Source organism: Equus przewalskii, chromosome 1 (assembly GCF_037783145.1).
Source record: "Equus przewalskii isolate Varuska chromosome 1, EquPr2, whole genome shotgun sequence".
NCBI classification, from domain to species: domain Eukaryota; kingdom Metazoa; phylum Chordata; class Mammalia; order Perissodactyla; family Equidae; genus Equus; species Equus przewalskii.
In genome coordinates this window covers 153,221,766-153,243,199 of record NC_091831.1, presented here as the reverse complement: position 1 = coordinate 153,243,199, position 21,434 = coordinate 153,221,766, and the positions used below count along the sequence as shown (strand labels likewise).

General features: G+C 35.5%; 1 protein-coding gene across 1 annotated transcript in view; it reads right to left on the bottom strand.

The window, feature by feature from the left end:
* Window positions 1-21,434, bottom strand: part of AQR (aquarius intron-binding spliceosomal factor) — a 95,829-nt gene that overhangs the window by 38,585 nt on the left and 35,810 nt on the right. The window contains exons 14-20 of the mRNA XM_008517321.2: window positions 17,943-18,045; window positions 15,321-15,441; window positions 12,623-12,764; window positions 9,575-9,753; window positions 5,929-6,096; window positions 4,360-4,529; window positions 581-822 (exon numbers count right to left, since the gene is read on the bottom strand). Of these exons, the coding sequence (XP_008515543.2) occupies window positions 581-822; window positions 4,360-4,529; window positions 5,929-6,096; window positions 9,575-9,753; window positions 12,623-12,764; window positions 15,321-15,441; window positions 17,943-18,045 (1,125 nt within the window). The remainder of the gene's footprint in view (window positions 1-580; window positions 823-4,359; window positions 4,530-5,928; window positions 6,097-9,574; window positions 9,754-12,622; window positions 12,765-15,320; window positions 15,442-17,942; window positions 18,046-21,434) is intronic.

The following is a 21,434-nucleotide window of genomic DNA, read 5'->3' as shown; positions in this document are numbered from 1 at the left end:
CACCCATAGGTGTAACTGAGTGCTTTGCCATTAATCCATATGATGGAATTCAGGGAACAGCAATCAGCGCTTCAGGTACTTTGTGCTATTTCTACTCAAATTTTAAAACCAAAGTTCCTTTAATATTAAATATAACTATATTGTGATTATTTAAAATTTGTGAAAGTGAGGTTAAAAGAAAAACAATTTTCTTCCTAAAAACAAAAGAAAGTTCACAATCACATGGTTATGAGTATTAATTAGGAAATACACCAGACTATGCATAATATGCAAAGATGTATTTCTTCAGTCAAATGCTATAAATATATTTATATAGTACTCTTCAGATAACACGTATTCACTGATCCCTTAGAAAACATGAGGCTACTTTTATTGTGGTCTTAAAATAGCTACTATGCAAAGAATAAGAAATAGAGCCAAATAAAATAAATTTATCCCAGTGATTATATGGTGAAGGCAAAGACTGCCCAAGCAAAATCCAGATATGATACTCAAAACTTTATTTTAGCTGTAGTCCTGATGGCCTAATTCAGACTGACTAGAGAAAGCTTGAAAGAAGTGTATCCAGTTCTGACTTTACCTGAAAGGGGGTATCTGCAGAGCTGGGTCATCCACAGTTACTTTAACATTATGACCAGGAAAGCTGGTTTTTAAATGCTCAATGGAGAGAAAGGTATCATTGAAATCAAGGGTGGAAATCTGATTGGGCATTTTTGAATAATGTGCACTACTTGGGTCCCCATAACCTAAAATGATGTCATGCAGCCAGTCAGGTACCACACAATCAGTATTCATCAGGTTCCGAATAGTCTCCAGCACAGCCTGTCAGTAAAAGGACAAAAAAGGTTTGCGTCAAGAAGTCATCTCAAACATTTGCACTTCAATGGAATGCAAAGCTGGCTGCACTAATCCAGAATTCCCGAGTGTTTCAGGGCAAGAAGCTATTTTCTGCTGACAGGTGCTTGGCTAGACTGAATCAACAGCTATACTTTTAGCTGATACCATATACTGAGTTAAACAAAAGACCAAACTTAGCAAGAACAGTTTATCCGATAAGAGTTCATTTAGACAGAATGTCATAAATGAGTTTACCACTTGACTTCTGTTGGGTAGGATGAAAATCTGATCAGCTATATAACAACAGCAAGAAAACATTATAAAATAAACCCTTAAAGAAAACGCTTCCTCTTAGAAACTACTGGAATTTTCTCCTCTTCATATTCCATAGTTCCTCAATGCTAAGATCACACATAACCAGAAGCACACTAATATACTCAATTATGAAACACACTACAATTAAGAAATATTAAAATTAGCACTGCCAGAAATGAAAAATAAATGGAACAATGATAAAAATGAAGTGTCAAATAAAATTTCAGAATGAAAGAATCAGGACTACAACAAAAGGTCTTTACAGTAGATAATATATACACTGTCAGAAGTAATTACTAAAACCAAAGCAAATTCTTAGACCTTGCAATAATTATTTCAACAAAGTGATCTATCCCACATATAGAAATCAGAAGGCTAGGCTACTAATTTCAAAGAATAAAATAACCAAACCAGCCATTTTTATATCATAAATGTTATACAATCCGACAGGGTAAGAAAATAACAGGTTGGTGTATGTTAATCACACTCTTGTCACGCTGCCTTGTTTTATTTTCTTGCATTTATCACTACCTGAAATTCTCTTTTTCATGTATTGGTTATTTGCTTATCATTTGTCTAATCCCCATCAGAAAGTAATTTCCATGAGAGCAGGGATCTATAACAGTTTAAATATGGGATGGGTAAGTGGATGGATGGACAGATAACTGAATATGTTCAAGTAATGATGAATGAGATGAGGGCTCTACTCTCTAAGATAATTACGACTCTAGTAGGGAGACAAAATATGTCGTTACCAACAATACAAAGCAGCAGAATGTGGCAAATAATAAAGAATATTACTAAACACAATAGGAACACAGTTCAAGATAAGTGAGAGATGGATGTAGGGGAGACTTTTGACATTAGGAAAGGTTTCACAGAGGAAAGTGGCCTTTCAATTTAGCTCGAGTAAAGGATTTGTGAAAAAGCTGTGATTTATTTCATCATTAATGGAAAGTCACAGAAACGTTCAGAGAAGCAGAGTAAAATTATCAGTAGAAGTGTATGAAAAATAGGTGACTGACTCTGAGAAGAACAGAGTACAGACAGAGGAGGCTACTTAGTGCAACTATTCAGGCAAGAAGTGAAGTATCCAGATTAGGACAGGCTGTACGAACAGGAAAAGAGAAGGAAACAAATGAGGGATGTGGTCCAGGTAGATAACGAAACACCAAAGATACCAAAAGAGCATTCTTCCTTTCCCAAACATAGGCAAGCTGGTCACTCCAGTCTTTCTTGGGTCAGAACTGAACGCCTCTTTTGGAGTTCCATGACACTTTTATGTGCATCCTTCTTACGGCTTTTGGCACCTTCTCACCTTTCATAGTAGTGTTTCTATTTCTAACTTACCTTATTAGTAGTCTAAGTTCCCTAAAGGTAAAGCTGTGTGTTATCCATCTTTATTAGCTCCACATAACTTAGAACAATGTCAGACACATAGTAGGCATTAAACAGTCAAAAGAATGAATATAATAAAGGAACTTTTTTTCCATTTTTAGTAAACTGACTGAAACTCAATCATTACTGAGAAACAAAACAGAAACAGACAAAAGAGAAATCCTGCCCTCATAAACTTGCATTCTAATGTCAGAGAAATAACAAATATATAATCATGAGGGTGTGAGAAAAACTAAAGGTAACTGGATAAAGAATGATGAGAAAGGGAGATGCTACTTTGGATAAGTTGCCAGAGAGGGCTTCTCCTAGGAGGAAACATTTAAACAGAGTGGCCCATGTAAAGTGACGGAACAGACCTCCTAAGTACCTGGAGGAAGACTGTGTAGGTAAAGGGAACAGCACGTGCAAAAGCTTGGATTATTAAAAACAGCAAAAAGGCCAGTGAGATTGGCACAGAGTGAATAAGGGAAAAGTGTTAGAAAATGATGTTGGAGAGGCAGCCAGAGGACAGAAAATGAAGGGGCCTCTTGGATTATGGTAACTTTCTACCGTGATGGGAAACCACTAAAGGGTGTTGAACAGAGGTACTAAGGTACAATTTACATTCAGTGGCTATGTGGAGAATAGTGTAAGGGTAGCAGCAGTCAAGAAGGTAAGCAGGGCTGTGAGAGATGAGGGTGTCTTGGACGTGGCATCGGTAGAGGTGGTGAGCTAATCACACTGAGGGACTGGATGTGGAGCATGAGACAAAAAGAGATCGAGGCACTTCCAGTGTTTTGTCTTCAACAACAGAGTGAGATGGGGAATAAATTCCTTTGTACGTAAGTTTTCTTCTTTAATTACAATGGGTTAAAAAAGGTAATAATGTGATAATGTATAAGAAGCAGTGTGTTTTGGGGGAGAGAGAAAAGACAAGCACTCGTGAAAAAGCTAGTGTTAACAAATGCTAGAACTGAGTGCTCCAGGTTTAAGTTTTATAATATAGTTTTCAACAATAATTTTTAAAAAATCTTCCTGTACGAAAACTCCTTCTCTCCACAAAGTTATTATAAAAATAAAGCTCTCTAGCCCCCAAATCTCCCTTTTCCTACTAATGAGTAAAGTCTAAATATATTACATCATAGAGTAATTCAGAGCCCTGAGGTTCCACATCTGTATTCTTAAAGTGATCTGGGGGTGCACCTAGTTTTGATTTATAAAACAAGTCCCAGCAGGGACTGGCCCAGTGGCACAGCACTTAAGTTCACACATTCTGCTTGAGCGGCCCACAGTTCACCGGTTTGGATGCTGGGTGTGGACCCATGCACCACTTCTCAAGCCATGCTGTGGCAGGCGTCTCACATATAAAGTAGAGGAAGATGGGCACAGATGTTAGCTCAGGGCCAGTCTTCCTCAGCAAAAAGAGGAAGATTGATGGCAGACGTTAGCTCAGGGCTAATCTTCCTCAAAAAAAAAAAAGTCCCAGTAAACAAATAAACAAGCAGTTTTCTTCAGCTCTTACTGGGGCATAAACTGAGTATCTAATATACAAAAAGAGGGAAGGAAGCTCATCTTAAAATAACACCTAGATTAATTTATACTTTAAGTTTCTAGACCATGAAAAGACAAAACAGATTTAGCAAATGAATTTCCTTAAGTTGTATTTAATCTATATGTTAAGAACATAAAAGAACTGTTTAGAATTAAAACAAAAGCAGCAATCATGATTGTCTTAACAGATCATTTTTACACTTAGTATCTATGTATTTACGTCCTAAAAGTTATCCAAATTATGACACAGTACATTTAGTTATATAGCCCAAAAATTACCTTAAAGTTATTTTCCTTTGGTTTTCTCCTCATTATTATATTGAAAGTTTCATACACATCTTCTGCTCCATTTTGTATAGTATTGGTCATATCTTGTTGATACTGGTTTGGATCCAAAAACACTCTAAATGTCCTTGACTCCCCTCTAAGATTGGGTCTTGGTTCAGGTCCTGGACATTTTGAAAAGGTGTGTTAAAAGAAATATATACTTTCAAATATCAAAGTAAGTCAGTAGTATTCCTTTTCTAGAAATGATGAGTAAATTTTCCAGACTTAACTGCAGCCATTCCCCTAACTAGAATGCCTTTCACTCAACCATTACAAATTTCAAGAAGCTGAAAATATTTTCTCCTTTCTCTAAATTCTTACTATTTCTTCCCAGAAAAGTCATGTAATGTCTATGATGCAAGGCCATGAATTGTGATTATATGTATATGCCCTCAACTAAAATAGGAGCCTTAGAAGTCAAAGAACGTTACTTCTGTGTGACGCATAGCTCCTACTGCTGCCTTACATATAGTAAGTACTTGGTTGATCACTCTTTTCATCCTTCCACATTCCATACCGAACATCACTAGTATGAAAGAAAATTTCATATACTAATGGCTGAAAGCTCAGAGGCTTTTTCTTGCCCCTTTGCCATCTCTCCATTCTTTTCATCTTAGACTTCCAACTCTGGTCCCATTATGTGGCCTTATGTTTATTTCACCTATCCTCCATTCCCTTCTCCTATTTTCCTTCATTCTAGTGATAAAAGTAGCCTAATTATCAGCACTTTAGCAATGGTGCGATCTTGAAATCACAGGTAGTAGGAGCTGATTCAAGTTCTAAGAGAAGCTTAGTAAACGAACTGTAAAATCAACACTAGACATGGATGTAGTTATAATTTAATAGTAGGCATTACAAAAAAGTCAGGACAACATACAAAAGAATTTCTAAGAGCAATCAGTGATAAGCCTAAAGAAATGAAAGAGCTGACTAACCCTGTAAGGCAATGTTTCTAAATGGGGTAATGCTGGCATCTTAGGCAGGACAGCTCCCTCTACAAGACAGTTCTGTTTAGATGTTTAGCATCCCTGGCCACCATCCATCAAATGTCAACAGTTCACCATCCCCTACCCCTACCCTAGTCATTTAACAATGGAAATACCACTATATATTTCAAAATGCAAGGTAGTGCCGTCCCCAACTGAGAACCACGGCTATAATGAATCAAATGTTTCACTTAAGGAAGAAAAATTAGGCAAATATATCATCGAACAATTGTAAGAGGTGTTTAGAGATTTTTAAAAGCAACATAGTAAAGCAGTATAAAAGGAAAAGTTTTAAATAAAAGTTATTTCCAAAGATCCTGTCCTTTCTAATATCTAACACAGAAGTTTAGAAACTATATTATTTATTTCTAAAATTGGGTAGTAGGTATCCTACAATGTATTTTACGTATAATCCTTTGTGTCTATGTAGTACATAAAACAACTAAAAAATATTACGTAAGACGCAAAAAGGAAAAAAGGCAAAGAAATTTATCATTATGTACACATACTGTTTCAAAAATATAGATCACCATACCGTCTTCAATGACACGCCCTTTATCATCCAGCATGCCCTGGATTTCACAGCCTCTGACATAAACCAGGCCAACCTGTTCAATAAAAGGTCTCCTCCGGTCAAACTTGGTACCATAAGGTTTCGTGGGACGCACGGTAATTAAAAAGCATACATCATGCTTACGAAGTCCTGGTAAAACATAAAGACATTTTCAATTATTAGAATGCCATCGTTTTTAGTCTTCTGCTGGCAAATTCTCATCCTCTTATCTTTGGAATAAAGATACAAAAAGCATTTAAAATATCAGAGATGATCAACAGTTATATTTGCATTATAATACAATTATGGGTTTTCCTATAATCTTTAATACTTGATGTTTGATAGCAATAATTGAAAATCTCTTTATCTTAAAATTAGAAACTTTTATGCCATGAATACCTTACTGAATAAGTCCTCTAAGTCATGCTACAGCTCCAAAATTGGATGCTCGTCATCATTCTTATTTTTAACATTCTTAATAAGTAACCAAAAATATGGCTGGCATATAATCCATCTATATCATATTTAGCAGGTTTCTAACATCAGTTTAAACCATCCATCAGTGCCACTCCAACAACAGCCTAACTGTATTTCCCCAAAAGAGGTCGACTCAAGAATAATTCATCAAAGCACAAAAGCATTGTTTACAGGTATCATCTTGAGAAGATGGTTGAATATATAGTTTCAGTTGGCAAATACTGAAAATTTTCATACGTGAATGTCAAGAAATAAGATACTGGACTTGTGTCAAAGCCCACAGCTTCTCAGTTTTTAACTAACGGATTCAACTGGATTCCAAGGTCTATTAAAAGTAGAGACACTGGGAGCCGGCCTGGTAGCATAGTGGTTAAGTTTGTGCGCTCTGCTTTGTCGGCTCAGGGTTTGCCAGTTCAGATCCCAGGTGCAGACATACACACCGCTTATCAAGCCATGCTGTGGTAGGCATCCCACATATAAAGAAGAGGAAGATGGCCACAGATGCTAGCTCAGGGTCAATCTTCCTCAGCAAAAAGAGGAGGATTGGCAGTGGATGTTAGCTCAGGGCTAATCTTCCTCAAAAAAAAAAGTAGAGACGTTGGATGACAAGGGACATTAAAGTAGACCACACAGAATGTAATGTTACTCCACTTAGTCTTCATTTCTTTTCTGATTCATTTTTGTTAGTCATTGTATGATATAAATACAAACTTAAGCAGTCTATCTGTTCATAGCTTTTGTAACAAGACACACAACTGAATCAAATCAGCAGTGTGAAGGTGTAGCTAACAGTACTGGGATCATTCTGGGTTTGTTTCAATATAGAGTGGGGTTCAAGTGTGCTAGAAATAGTAACTCTGATTCATAATAATGACCATTGTAATTATTTCCTAACAAATTCTATGCAAAGAAGCAGGAGAAGTAATGAAAACTAAGGGAACTATTCTACTCTGTCAGTTGCAATGCCTGTATGATTTCTGAACTGCAAAACTCATTAAAACTTCTAAGTCTTAGAGCCAAAGAAATAGCCGAGAAGTAATTTAGTCCCTACCAATGCTACTTTTTGGAATCACTGAGGGATAACTGCTAGTTCTGGCCTAAAGCAGATCATTTTACTATGGAAGTCTTAGATCCACATGAAAAATACCTATATTACAATGAGCTCAACTCACTCTCTCATTTCAACTATTTGCATTCACTCTTTCCTGACTGTGCCTTCTGGAGCGGAATCCAGCATTTCAGTTTTGTTAATTCTGTTTCCTTAATTTTACATGGAGTAACAGAGAAGACAAAAGCCTGAGCTTCATACCTTCTTGAAGGGACAAGAAGAATGTTTTATAGTATTCAGCTTAAACTCTTCAAAACTGTTCTGTTTTTAAAGGACAATATTCATTACTGTTTACAGCACTTCCCTCTCACTTTTTGCCTCCATTTTCTATTTGGTTACTCTATCTGGGATCAATACAGGCACTGAATTTTAGCTCTGGCCTCCCAGAAAACACTTTTCTCTGTGCCACCACACCCAATAATGTGAATGACTGGTCCCACAATACCCTATTGTTCCTTATTTTGCCCACCAAAATTCACCCATTCTATTTCTCATTCTACCAGAGGCCTATATTTAAAAGAAAGCAAGCAAAAAAAAGAGAGAGAGACAAAAAGACTGTCTGATGTCCTTTTGTAACAGTCTCCAGAGTAATGGAGGAAAGGGGGTTGAGTAAAACATCCATTTTTTTCCCTTAATACCATAAGGCAGACTCATCTCTGTCATCCATAAACTTCTATAAAGGGTCTTTTTTTTTTTCAATGTTTTATTTCCAACCAGTACTACTTCTGGGGGTAGCCAATAAATTATTTCAATTTATTACCATGTAAAACAGTGTTTATTTTAATACCTCCTTAAGCTCCAAGGGGTAATAAATATAAGAACTTCTCCAGCAACTTAATGTCTCTCTGGAGATTCAGCAATAATAAAGGTACACATTATTCTAGATTGTAATGCACCAGATTGGAACTCTTTTGAAGGATACAGGAGTCACAAAAACAATCTGTCACAAACTACACCCACTACAGTGGCCATTTGTTAAACATGTGGCCAGCTTCACTGCTGGATTCCTTCAAAACTATTTGATAAATATATCATACAGTCCCTATGGTTATAAACAGCTATACTGGGAGCAATAATTTCTGAAAACTGATCTGGTAAGGGACTATCCCTTTCCTTCTGGCATGCCAAGAAGGGGGAAGGAGATAAAACCTACCGGCTACTATTTCTCACAACAGGGCAGCAAGAGCTCTCACAGACAGCTGGGAGAAAAATATAAAAGTGCCAATTAAAAATCAATTCATGTGCCATTTCTGGCAAGGTGTTATTGATATTTTAACTACCTGACTTAGTAACTTTGAACATACTTGCTTCTAAACAAAATTAGTTGTGACATAAAACTTCCATCCATAAAATCTTGCCTAGTGAAGAAAAGGAAAATAACATTTAATTTCTCTGCAATTATTACTTATCCTTGAGTACCTTTGATTTCACTCATTCTTTATCTGACTTCCTCCCTTTGGTACAAATAAATTATTATTATTTCTTTCTGAGTTCTTTTACTAGTTCCCCCTAAAATTCCTTTTGAGCTTGTCCAATTTTGATTTTGTATATTTACTTTCCACAAATTATATATCCCTATTATGTTCACTTGCACTGCTTTTATCTTTTTTAAAAACAACAATTTTCCTTACTTGCTCTGCACATGTGCAAGTTATATGTGGGTTTCTTCTTTTCTTTAGTGAACAGTAATATTTTTATTCTTTTTATGCTGATCCTATAAATTCATAAACAATATCTTACTAAATTTAAGACTTAAAATGCTTTTCTCTTAGCTCTGCAAACCATAACTTCCAAAACACTTTGATATACATGCTATTTTCTATCTTTTATTAAAGTATTAAGGTATTTAATTATTCTTGTATGATCCTTGGTATTTTTACTACTAATAATTATAAAGACAACTGCTATTCTTTAAATCAAATTTTAAAGATAAAATTTAATAGAAGTTTAAAAGAGTAACATTTAGTGAAAGTACTTTGCTAATGCTCTAAGTCTATAAACTAAAAAGGCAAAAGGTAACCGCTTTTTGAAATACAAAATTACCTTCCCATTCATCTTTGATGTGATCGCGGACATTCAGATTGATGGTAACATCTGCACGAACTCGGGTTGGCCAGTTTTCACCTATGTTGGGTTTGGCAACCTCAACTACAGTGAAAGCCACAATGGGCTGAGCCATTCGTGCCCAACCACCAAATACTACACCACCATACTCAGACTGCCTGGAAATCAAAGAAGTAGATGATTACTTAAACAAAAATAACTTTTCCCCAACTTTTGGACAAGTAAAACTTGTAAGTAAGAATACATGTTTAGCTAGTATTTAAGCCCCAACATTAGTAACTCTTATTTCTAAACTTTTAAAAAAAAAATCTAAGTCCCAATTACATAGGGAGTATTTATGGTAGGATGAAACAGGCAAACACGGTCCAGAAAAGAAAGGGAAGTAGAGGAATATCCCCTACATCCATGGAAAAAATGATAACTCCATGTATATAAGAACTAAGCCATTTTGTCAAAGAATAAAATAATCGAACACATTTAGTTCTATTTTATATTCCAATCCTTTCCCCCTCTTTATCAAGATAGTCTCAACTGTTAACATTTTATCTTATGTATTATAAGTATTTTTATAAGTTGTTTCAAAAATGTTTTGGAACAAGCTAGAATTTAAAAAATTAGAAACAAGCAAATGATAACATCTACGCAAATGCCTCCGTTAGGGCATAATGTTTAAGTTAAAAGATGCTACCATGGATTGGGGGGAAAAATAATTAAGCTAGTTGTAATAACCGCTAACATCCAAATACTCATTCTTTCTTCTTACATTAGTCTATCTAGTGCTTTAGTTTTCACATTAAATAGTGTATTTGGGAAATCTGTAACATAAAAACTGCAACACTCCAAAATTGGAAAAGACTGCCAAAAAAAGACATGCTTACAAATATAAGGAAAAACTATATCCTAAGTAAAGCCTTTGTGTCACAACAAAAAATCATAGAACTTAAGATCAAAGAGTGAAACTAACTAAAAATAAAAGTTCTACAATCCAACGAGCTGGTTAGCACTGGGACAATTTCTGAAAGGCATTATTACCTTGTATCTAAATGCTTTTGTAATAACTTTCTATCACCTTCCCCACTTTTTTACAACTTTACTACAGTACAGTTTATATACCATAAAATTCAATTCAATAATTTTTAGTAAATTTACAGACTTGTGCATCCACCGCCACAATCCAATTTTAGAACAGTTCCCTCATACTTAAAAAAGATTCCTCCGGTTCAACTGCAGTCAATCCCTGTTTCTACCCCCAGGCAACCATTAATCTACTCTCCCCGCTTATAAAATCTACCTGTAACATGAAGCATTAAAAAGTATGTAGAGATTTCTGTCCCTCATAAGCATATACTTTCTTACACTGCTCAGTAGTTTCAGCAGCTTGAAAACATGATCATTAGAACTATGCAATCAGTAAAAATGCCCCTGCTAGTTTTCTACCTTCAGGACACATGGAACAGAAAGAAGCCAAGACCCTTTGTAGATCTCATCAATTTTAACAGTTTTCACTGACGGGCAATTAGGAATGAAAATTTAGAAAAATTTATTATCACGTTAACTTCAAAAAGTGAAATTTTTTCCTTGTGGCAGAAAATAATGTAAGTAAAAAAAAATGTTCTTTATTAATAGACCGTACGAATGCTAAGTATTACTGTTTTATTTGGCATTGAAGTAAAACATAAGTGAATTTTATTTGATGACCTGCTAGTTAATAAACCCCTTCTTTGCAAAATGGCCAAAATGAGGTCCAGAATCTGAGCATGTAAACGCAAGGTAACCATAAATTATAAGTAAGCTTTCTGATTAAGCACTCCCCCGGGGTCCAAACAATGGGCAATGATTTCAGCAAAGCTGTGGGCAGGGATAATCAGCCAGTGGGTATACAAATTTCAGAGTGCTAGCCTGCCTACTGACTCAACTGATTATTAAGTCAAAAATAGTTTATGTTGTGTTTTATAGTCTCACCCAGAATAACTTTTCACATAATAATTAATTAAAAAATAGAACTGTGTATGAAATAAAATATGGAAGTGAGAAAAACGGATCATAACCACAGTGTCCATGTAGCTCTCTGTAACTAGCAAGGAGAGAAGCCTGGAAGATAGCTGAATCAGTTCACAGTCACAATGTTAAGCCTTTCATATAGAATGCAGTATAACTGTGTATGTATGCATGGTGTGACTATCATGTAAGGAGAACTCATTTTACAGAATTACTTAACTCATTTATATTCACTTAGATAATTAACATATCTCCATCAATTTCATACTTAGAATGAAATAGTGAATGAAGGGCATTTACCCATGGTCAGTCACGTTGAAAAGGCAAAACTAACCTTTACAAATCTCATAATACAGAGCTGTCTACGATAACTAGAATTAAGTCTTTTCTTAGCTAAAGGAACTCCAGACATGAACTAGTAGGTAGAGAGCTGAGTTTAAACATAAGAATTCCTTGAATACTGAGACATACTCAACTGGCCCTAAAGTAAATGTTGATGTCTCTTCAAGGCAATCTATGGGACTTTCCAATATTCCATTCTGTGCAATGTTTAGGAATTCCCCTCATCTCCCACCAGGTTCCTTAGAGAGGCTGACTGAGACTAGTGGTGACAGGCACAAAAGCAGCAGGGGTAGCAGAACACCCCTTCATAAGCTTCTCCTAGGACTTAAAATGTCCTGCCCTAGCACAGGTCTGCGGGCCAACCCACACCCTTCCCTCTTTACCCTTTTACTAATGCCCAACCTACTCCCCTCTACATTTCTCCCTCCCACCTGACCCCCCCTAGAATGATGACCTCTCCTCCCTTATCCCCAGCCCCACTCCCAAGTACCTAGATACATATTTTATATTTTAGACCTTTTGATATATTCTAATTCACATTAAACAATTTCTCAAAGAGTGGCTCAGACTTTGGAGGGCATCTTCATGCCAGGTATATTATTTCTAAATGTACTTAGGAGGTTTCTGATAGAAGTATGTCAGGCACAGTTTACATCTCTTCATTGCAAGTGGAACCAATTTACGAACCATGGCTTCATTCTGCTGACACTATCCTCGATGTCCTGCCTAATTTCATAAGTTGATTCTAAGCGGAAGAGATTAAAGTTCCTTAGGAGGTAATCATGAAGAGTCAAAAACTGCAAATTCAACTTGGGAAGCGCAAGACAACCTGAAAAGGAATAACATCCATATTTGAAGTATATTTTTAGTCAGATGTCTGCTCTATGTATAAAAAAAGTTAACAAATTTGGTAAGAATCTAATTTAATGATGTCTCAAATTCAGCATATTTGACAAGGTCTTGATTAGGCATTGATTATATGTTACTCCTGGAGTTATTTCCCTTCTCTGACTATATTAATGAACAATATTTTTTCCATTATCCTCACTTAACACTATTTCCCTTGGAGAATAAGTGGCCAACCACTCAAGAGCAATATCAAAAAGGTTAAAAAAAAGAACCCCAAAACACATTTTATTGGCAAATCATATGATTTTCATCATCCCTATCCATACTCACCAAAGCAATAATGCACCTAAAAGCAAGAAACATCGATGTACAAAAATTTCAAATAATTTATGTTAGTAAACTCTGACTTATAATCTAATTCAATTTCCTTCAGGCCAGAGGTGGAGGAAAAGCATCTCTTTTGATAGCATGATTTTATTAAAAAAAAAAAAAAAGACAAAATCAAAATGTCACCATTTTGCAACCATTTCGTCAACTCACAAAATTGAATTAACAAATCTAGGATGTTAAGCAGCAATAGCTGCTAATATCACAAAAAGAGAGAACCAGACATTATGTGCTTCCTGATGAAAGAACACACCATCTCCAAGAATCTTGCTGAAGAGAGAACCTCAGCCTGATCAAGCCTCTGCATCCAGCTGCCAATTTGCAAGAAAAATAAGGAGCAGAAGAACATGCTGAATTGTACTGTGAGCAGTCAACCAGAAAAATCTAGACTGTGGAAAACTATACAGATCAAGCAACTCAGATTGTTCAACAGAAAGAAAAGGAAGAGATATAGGGGGTACCCGTTAAGTAAAAGACATTTTAAAAATGTACATAACTATGTGTCTTGGGATGCCCAACTGGGTGATAAAACTAGGAAGAAATACAAGATAGTGACTGCTATAAAAGTCAGGAAATGGTTACTTTCAAGTGGAGGGAAGAAGTGGTAACTAGGAGGGGACACATGGGAGGGTTCTGGGATGGCTGACAAGGTGGTTACAAGAGTTTCATGATGTTTCCTTTATGATAATTAGCGAAGTTCTATATTTTGTGTGGCTTTCTATATTAGTGTTTATTTTATAGCAAAAAGGTTAAAAAAAGGGAAAATTTTTACAAAGATTTTCTTTACAATTCTTATATTGTTTTATATCTGTTCCAATTTCACTTATTTTCTCCTTGGGAGCTAGAAGCAGCTTGCATAATCATGCAGAATTAGCTTTGATCTTTGCCTATTTCACAGCATCAGACACTGGGCCTCCAAAACATAATCCCATCCACTGTCAATGGAGAACAATGGCAAGACATAGCCAAGTCTCTGGAAGCAGCTATGTTACAGTCAAACCATTTGGCAACTACTATTGTTCTGAAATACTTTCATTCCCTCTAAGGTGCAAAGACTTAAATTTTGAGAAGTACTCCTTTTCACTTCGTTAATCACAGGAGTGAAAGAAAAATAATATTTTATACTAAGCAAAATGCGTTTTAAACTCAGAGCAGCATCACTGAATAGATATAAGACTGTTTACATTTTTAAGGATACATAAACATTTTATTAAAAAGATAAAATACTCATGAGTGGTATTTGCCTTTTAGGGGCTGATGAGTCAGAGTTAGATGTCATATATATATGGTCATAAATGTTTTTAGGATGAATGAATTAGAAAAGTGAGAAAACAATGCATTAACCACTGTAAGAACTTAAAAAGATCTGAAGGTCCCCTATTCTGAAATCTAGTATCATTTGAGAGCGCTGGGTCTATTGGGGTTATGACTCCAGGATCTGACTCCGAAATAACAATTTTCCTCTTAAATTAACATACCAGTGCTTACATAGTGACGTCTTTACAACAGCCTATTTCCTCTAATAATAATACTATTATTCAAAAGATTTCCTGTAATTTTTTTCAAAATAGGTCTTCAAAATGTGTCAGAATGCACTTTGACATACACTGAATTGTCGCGAATTCTCATCCTTAAAGGATGAGTGAAAGCATTTAGAAACAATCTGTTGAGAACTAGGTAGGTAAACAAACTAGGCAATTCCATTTTGGATCAAAACGAAGGGTTTATTATTAACCAATGACAATGTCTTTTTTTTTGTTTGGTGGTCATTAGCTGGCTCTACAAGGAATTCAAAAGAGCCTCTAAAAAATGCTTTGAAAAATAAAGCACTACCAAACAAAGCCTATTATAGTGACATAATGAAAGCTACATTTCCTGTATTATTAGGTCTCCTTAAAATTCAGTTTTATTGCTTTAAAATGGTCATAGATCATACAGGATAATACATACACCCACACACATTAGGGCATAGCTAAATTTAATAAAAATCCTTAATGCTAAGCATTCAAAATATTGAATAGTTTCTAGCTTCTAAAGTTGAACTTGAAGGTACCAGAAAATTATCCTCATGTATGTATTTTCAGTTACATATGATGAATTTGAAAACTAAGTTTCATGTTACACTTGAATCTGTATTTCTTTACCATACCTTCTCCAGAATAGTACTCAGTTGGGACAATATTTTCATCCCATATGATTTTCTCAGTTGGATACAAAGGCATCTGGTTCAATTGCTGAATCTGAGAAATTCGACGTTCATGACGAGATACCTAAAAGAAACAGGTTCGGGCAGAAAGTTTTTAATCAAAATAATTTATGGAGAAACTCACCACCAAGTATGGAATGAGAAGTTTCATGTCTTTCAGTTACTGCAGCGCTTAAAAAGATATTTTTTTTTCCTTTTTCCATTTTCTCCATAAATCAAAGATAAAAGAGGTACCGATCGTGATGGGCTTCAAGAATCAGACAGATCTGAGTTCAACTCCCAGCACCTCTATTTATGAACTATGTAAAAGCTGGGAAAGTTACTTCAACCTCCTCGATCTTAGTTTCCTTTTCAGTAAAACAGATAAAACGCCACTCACATCTCAGGTTTCTTATGAAAATGAAATGGAACAAAATAGTGTCAAAGTACCTGGCACATGCAAAGACCTTAAAACTCATAGCACTTAGTATTCTACCAATGTAAGGAAAAAAACAGCAGCCCTATGTCTTAGGTTATAGTTTTCATTCCTGTACTAACAAGCTGAACAATCTGCGAAACTTTATTAATAACCTGGTCTCAGTCTTCTTTGTAAAATCAGAGTTGGACTTGATGATATCTGTGTACCCTTCCATTGTTAATATTATAGTAATCTATCTCAAAAACAGAAATATGTTTGTTACTTAACAGATGCTAAAATAATGGCATATTTCAAAAATGTGTCACATATTTTCAGCAGAGATAGTGTTATTTTAGCAAAGAAGATAATGGGATATCATCTAAACAATACGTATATCTTAACTTTTTAATCATAATTTGTATTAGAAGAATCCAAAGCCGGAGGAAAGCCTTTAGGAGAGGCAGGAAATGACAGATATTGCAGCACTATAAAATTTTAAAATTGTTTTCTTTTGGTATAACTATTTAAATTTTAAGGATGAAATCTTAGCTACGAGACCCTAAAAGGCATAGGATAACTTTATACTCAAACCTATTTTCCATTAGAAAGATTCCTGGAAAAATCCTTGTTTCTTTCTATAGTAAGGATTTACTATTAATCCCTAAAACCTGACTTATGAGAGAAGATTTTAAATTGTCAGAAAATAGGACAAGGAATTTTTAAAAAGCACTTGTAGTCAGAGACAATGAAAAGTGATTCGTAAGAAGGAAGGCAAAGACAGTGACCCAAGACATGTATTTCACGTAGTAAATATACAGATAAAAAGGTATTTTCCATACTTGAATTAATTTAAAACCCTTCCCAAGGATTTCTCTCCAAATGGCACTTAAACACCTGTTACCAGGCTTAAAACACCTGCTACAAATAGTTTCTTGTTACTGCACCCAAAACTAGCACATCCTCTTGCTCTCTACAGTAAAGGATTATATTTTACACCCTATTTTAAAAATATTAGCTTGGAATATAAGTCACAAAATCACATGCCCATTACTGTTCCATATATGTAAAAAAATGTATATACACATCCACACAGTGTATGTTTGAGTAGGTATAAAAAAATGTCTGAAACATAGAAAAAACAATTCAACCTTACAGCAGTCAGGAAACAAAAAATTAAAACAAGCTATTATGTTTTTACCCATGAGACTGACAAAAATTGGGACGACTCATAACATCCAAAGCTGGAAAGAGCTTAAGGAGACATACTTCAATACATTGTTGGTGGCAACACACACCTTTTGGAGGATAGTTTGGCTGCCTCTTTTATCTTTGAAATAAGCACACACTTTAGTCAAACAATTTCACTTCTAGGATCACTCCTAAATGTTCAATTTTGGGCACAAAGAGCCATGTACAAGGAATGTATCATTATTTCTAATAGTGAACATGGCAAATAACCTAAATATTCACAGTGGGGTATGGGCAAATACTCATCCATTTTATAAAATAGTCTACTGAAGTTGAAAGTAAGGTATATTTCTTCCCCTCAATTTTGCTATCAATCTAAAACTGCACTAAAAAAATAAAGTTTTACCAAAAAAAGGTACTAGTTTGAGTTAAAGCCCCTCATTTCCCAAAATGACTGAGAAACCCCTTGGAATTCTAAACCACTAAGTCAGTGATAACTTACTCTATTTCTAAACATTTCTGAGTTTTCCAGTGATAAAGGTATAGCTTAATATTCAAGGTTCTATATTTAAATGGTAACTTTTAAAATTAACAGTTATATAGATAGATATGAATAAATATGCAATGCGTGTGTGTGTGTGTGTGTAAGCATGACCTCTTAAAGGCAGGAATGGTGTCAGCTCTCTACATATCCCCAATGCCTGAATCCAGTGCTTGACAAAGAATTGCTCATAAATGGTTGTGTAGAATGAATTCATACCATAAAGCAGTTTTAAGGGGTAAACACTTAAGAAGCGGAATCCAAGAAATGAGAAAAGAAATCTGAGAAAATCAAATGATGATTTAATTCCAAAACAGGTAGGAATTATCTTCCTAATCTTTAGCCTGGAAAAAAATCTTTATCAAATCCTACATCTTTAAGCATGATTCAAAATGGCAGGGAAAACCTCATGTAAAATTCAAAGAACATTAATATTTACCAGCAATTCCAGAAGGAATTCTTTATCAAAAGTTGTGTCTTCAGTTTTAGGAAGAGTTGGTAACAAGCAGAGGTATGATGCCACCTGGTGGAGTGTATTTGAACTGCAGAATAAAGAATATGCAGATCAGAATATTTTATTCTTTTTTTTTTTAAAGATTGGCACCTGAGCTAACAACTGTTGCCAATCTTTTTGTTTTTTTTCCTGCTTTATCTCCCCAAATCTCCTGGGTACATAGCTGTATATCTTAGTTTGCTTTATCTCCCCAAATCTCCCAGGTACATAGGTGTATATCTTAGTTGTGGGTTGTTCTAGTTGTGGCATGTGGGACGATGCCTCCTCAACATGGCCTGACGAGCAGTGCCATGTTTGCGCCCAGGATCCGAACCCGCGAAACCCTGGGCCGACAAAGGGGAGCACTCGAACTTAACCACTCGGCCACGGGGCGAGCCTCCAGAATATTTTATGCTTAATGTCCTTTACTTCACTTTTAAAACACGTAATTTCACAGATTGCTTAAAAAGTTTTACTTAGAAACTATATCCTTTGACATGAGTAATAAATGTAAAAAATCAGCAACTAAAGTTAAACATCTAACAACGGATTCTCAAAGCATCTTCGGCAAACGTCTCATGTTCTCCACGACCCTTTCAGGCAGTCTGCAAGGACAATGCTTTTTCTATTAATACTAAGACATTATTCAGTTTTTTTCACTTTCTTTACATACACAGTGACAGTGTGAAAGCAATGGTCGGTAAGAATGCTGGCACGGATCAAGGGGGTGGTACCAACCAGTACTGGAAGTAGTCACAGCATTCCTCACTGCCACACGCAGTTTTAAAACAAAGCCAGTTTTGTTTAAGAATGCCCTTGATGAAGTAGCAAAAAATCATTAACGTCATTAAATATGGACTCGAGTATCTGTTTTTTAAAAATTTTGTGTGACATAATGGGAAGGATATTTTGCACACAATTGCTACCTGAAAGAACAACTGAAAAATCATGGTTATTCAGACTGGAATAAATAACAAAAGAATTTTCAAATTTCAAAAACAAACCTGTAACTTCAAGGAAAACAACTTAAAGTATTTGTTGCCAAAGCTTAAATTTGAGCTTCCAAGTGAAAAACTGGAATTTTGGAAAACTTGCATTTGCCACTGTGAGACTGACAGCTTTCCACCACCTTAAATACAGTTTCATCACCGTCCAAAATTCCCTCAAACTTTCTCTCCCGGTCCCTGGTGACCACTAATTTGTTTTCAGTCTCTATAACCTTGCTTTTTCCAGGCGGTCAAATCAATGGAATCATACATTATGTAGCCTTTTGACACTGGTTGCTTTCACTTAGCATAATGCATTTGAGATTCACCTACATTGTTGTGTGTATCAGCAGTTGGTTCCTTTTTACCTGAGTAATATTTCATTATATGGACATTTCACAGTATTTTTATTCACCTAACAGTTGAAGGAGATTGTGTATTCCAGTTTTTGACAACTACAAATAAAAATACTACATATATTTCTGTACAGATTTTTGTGTGACCAGAAGTGTTCATTTCTCTTGGGTTTGTTTGTGAGAACACTAAATCATACTGTAAATGCATGTTTAACTTTACAAGAAAACTATCAAATTTTTCCAATGTGGCACTACCATTCTGGATTCCCACCACAAGGTATAAGAATTCCCAGTGCTCCACATCCTTGTCAAGAGCCAATATATTGTTGTTCTTACAAATAATTCTAATAGGCACATCATGGTATCTCATTATGATTTAAATTTACATTTCCCTAATGACTAACGATGCTAAGCATCTTTCAGTGGGTTTATTGAAATCTATCTATTTTCTTTGGTTAAGTATCTGTTCAAATTGATAGCCATTTTTTTTTTTTTTTAAAGATTTTATTTTTTCCTTTTTCTCCCCAAAGTCCCCCGGTACATAGTTGTATATTCTTCGTTGTGGGTCCTTCTAGTTGTGGCATATGGGACGCCGCCTCAGCGTGGCCTGACGAGCAGTGCCATGTCCGTGCCCAGGATTCGAACCAACGAAACACGGGGCTGTCTGCAGCGGAGCGTGCGAACTTAACCACTCGGCCACGGGGCCAGCCCCTTGATAGCCATTTTTTAATTGCTGTTTTCTTATTATTGAGTACTGAGACTTCTGGATACCAGTCCATCATCAGATATGTGTTTGGCCAATATTTTCTCCCAGTTTGGGGCTTCTCTCTTCATTCTCTTAATGTCTTTCTAATACAAGTTTTAAATATTGATAAAGTCCAATTTACCAAGTTTTTACCTTCTGGATTGTGGCAAAAATCTCTGCACAAACCACAATCACAGAGATTTTTCTCCTATATTTCCTATAAGTTTTAGTTTTGATATTTAGGCCTATGATTCATTTTGAGTTAATTTGTGTACATGACGCAAAATAGAGGTCAAGTTTCATACTTTGCATATGGATGTCCAAGTGTTCTGGCACTACTGTTGAACAGATTATCCTTTCTTCAATAAGCTGCCTTGGTACCTTAATCAAAAATCAACTAACCATATATGTGTGGCATATTTCTGAACTCGACCCTGTTCCAGTGATCCGTATGTCTACTCTTTGTCCAATACCACAATGTCTTGATTACTGTAACTTTATAGTAAGTCTTGAAATTAGGTACTGTAGTGGAAATCCTCCAACTCTGCTCTTTTTCAAAATGGTTTTGGCTATTCTAGTTCCTATGCCTTTCCATATTAATTTTAGAGTAAGCTTGTCCATTTCTATAAAATATCCTGCTGGGATTTTGACTGGAACTGAATGATATCTCTAGATCAATTTTGGTGACTTCACACCTTAACTGAGTCCTCTCATCCATGAGCAAGGAATATTTCTCCATTTTTTAAAATTAATTCACTTTAATTGCACAGACTTCCTTAACATGGTTTTCAGACACCACACTGAAACTAACTTTTAAAAAAACTACCACTTGTCAAGTGGTATAGTATATAGTATCGAAGAAGAACATTCTCAATTACTTGAAAAAGCTATTGAAATACACTTCCCTCTGTGTAAGCCTGAATTTTCTTCATTTACTTCAACCAAAACAACTCACAACAACTGAATCCAGAGCAGATCTGCAAATCCAACTGTCTTCCAAATGTCTGATTAAGCCAGACATTAAAGAGACTTGCAAAAAGGTAAAACAATGCCACTCTTCTCACTATGTATTTTTTTCATTTTGGAGAATCTATTTTTCATTAACAATACACATGCTAACATAAAATGGATTTTAATTGATCTTGTTAATGAATTAAGCACAGTAGTCCCCCCGTATCCATGGGGGATACATTCCAAGATCCCCAGTAGATGTCTAAAAGCACAGATAGTACTGAACGCTATATATACTATGTTTTTTCCTATACATAGCTATGATAAAGTTTAATTTATAAATTAGGCACAGTACGAGATCAAAAATTTCTCTTCGGCATATCTGACTTGCCAGCATCAC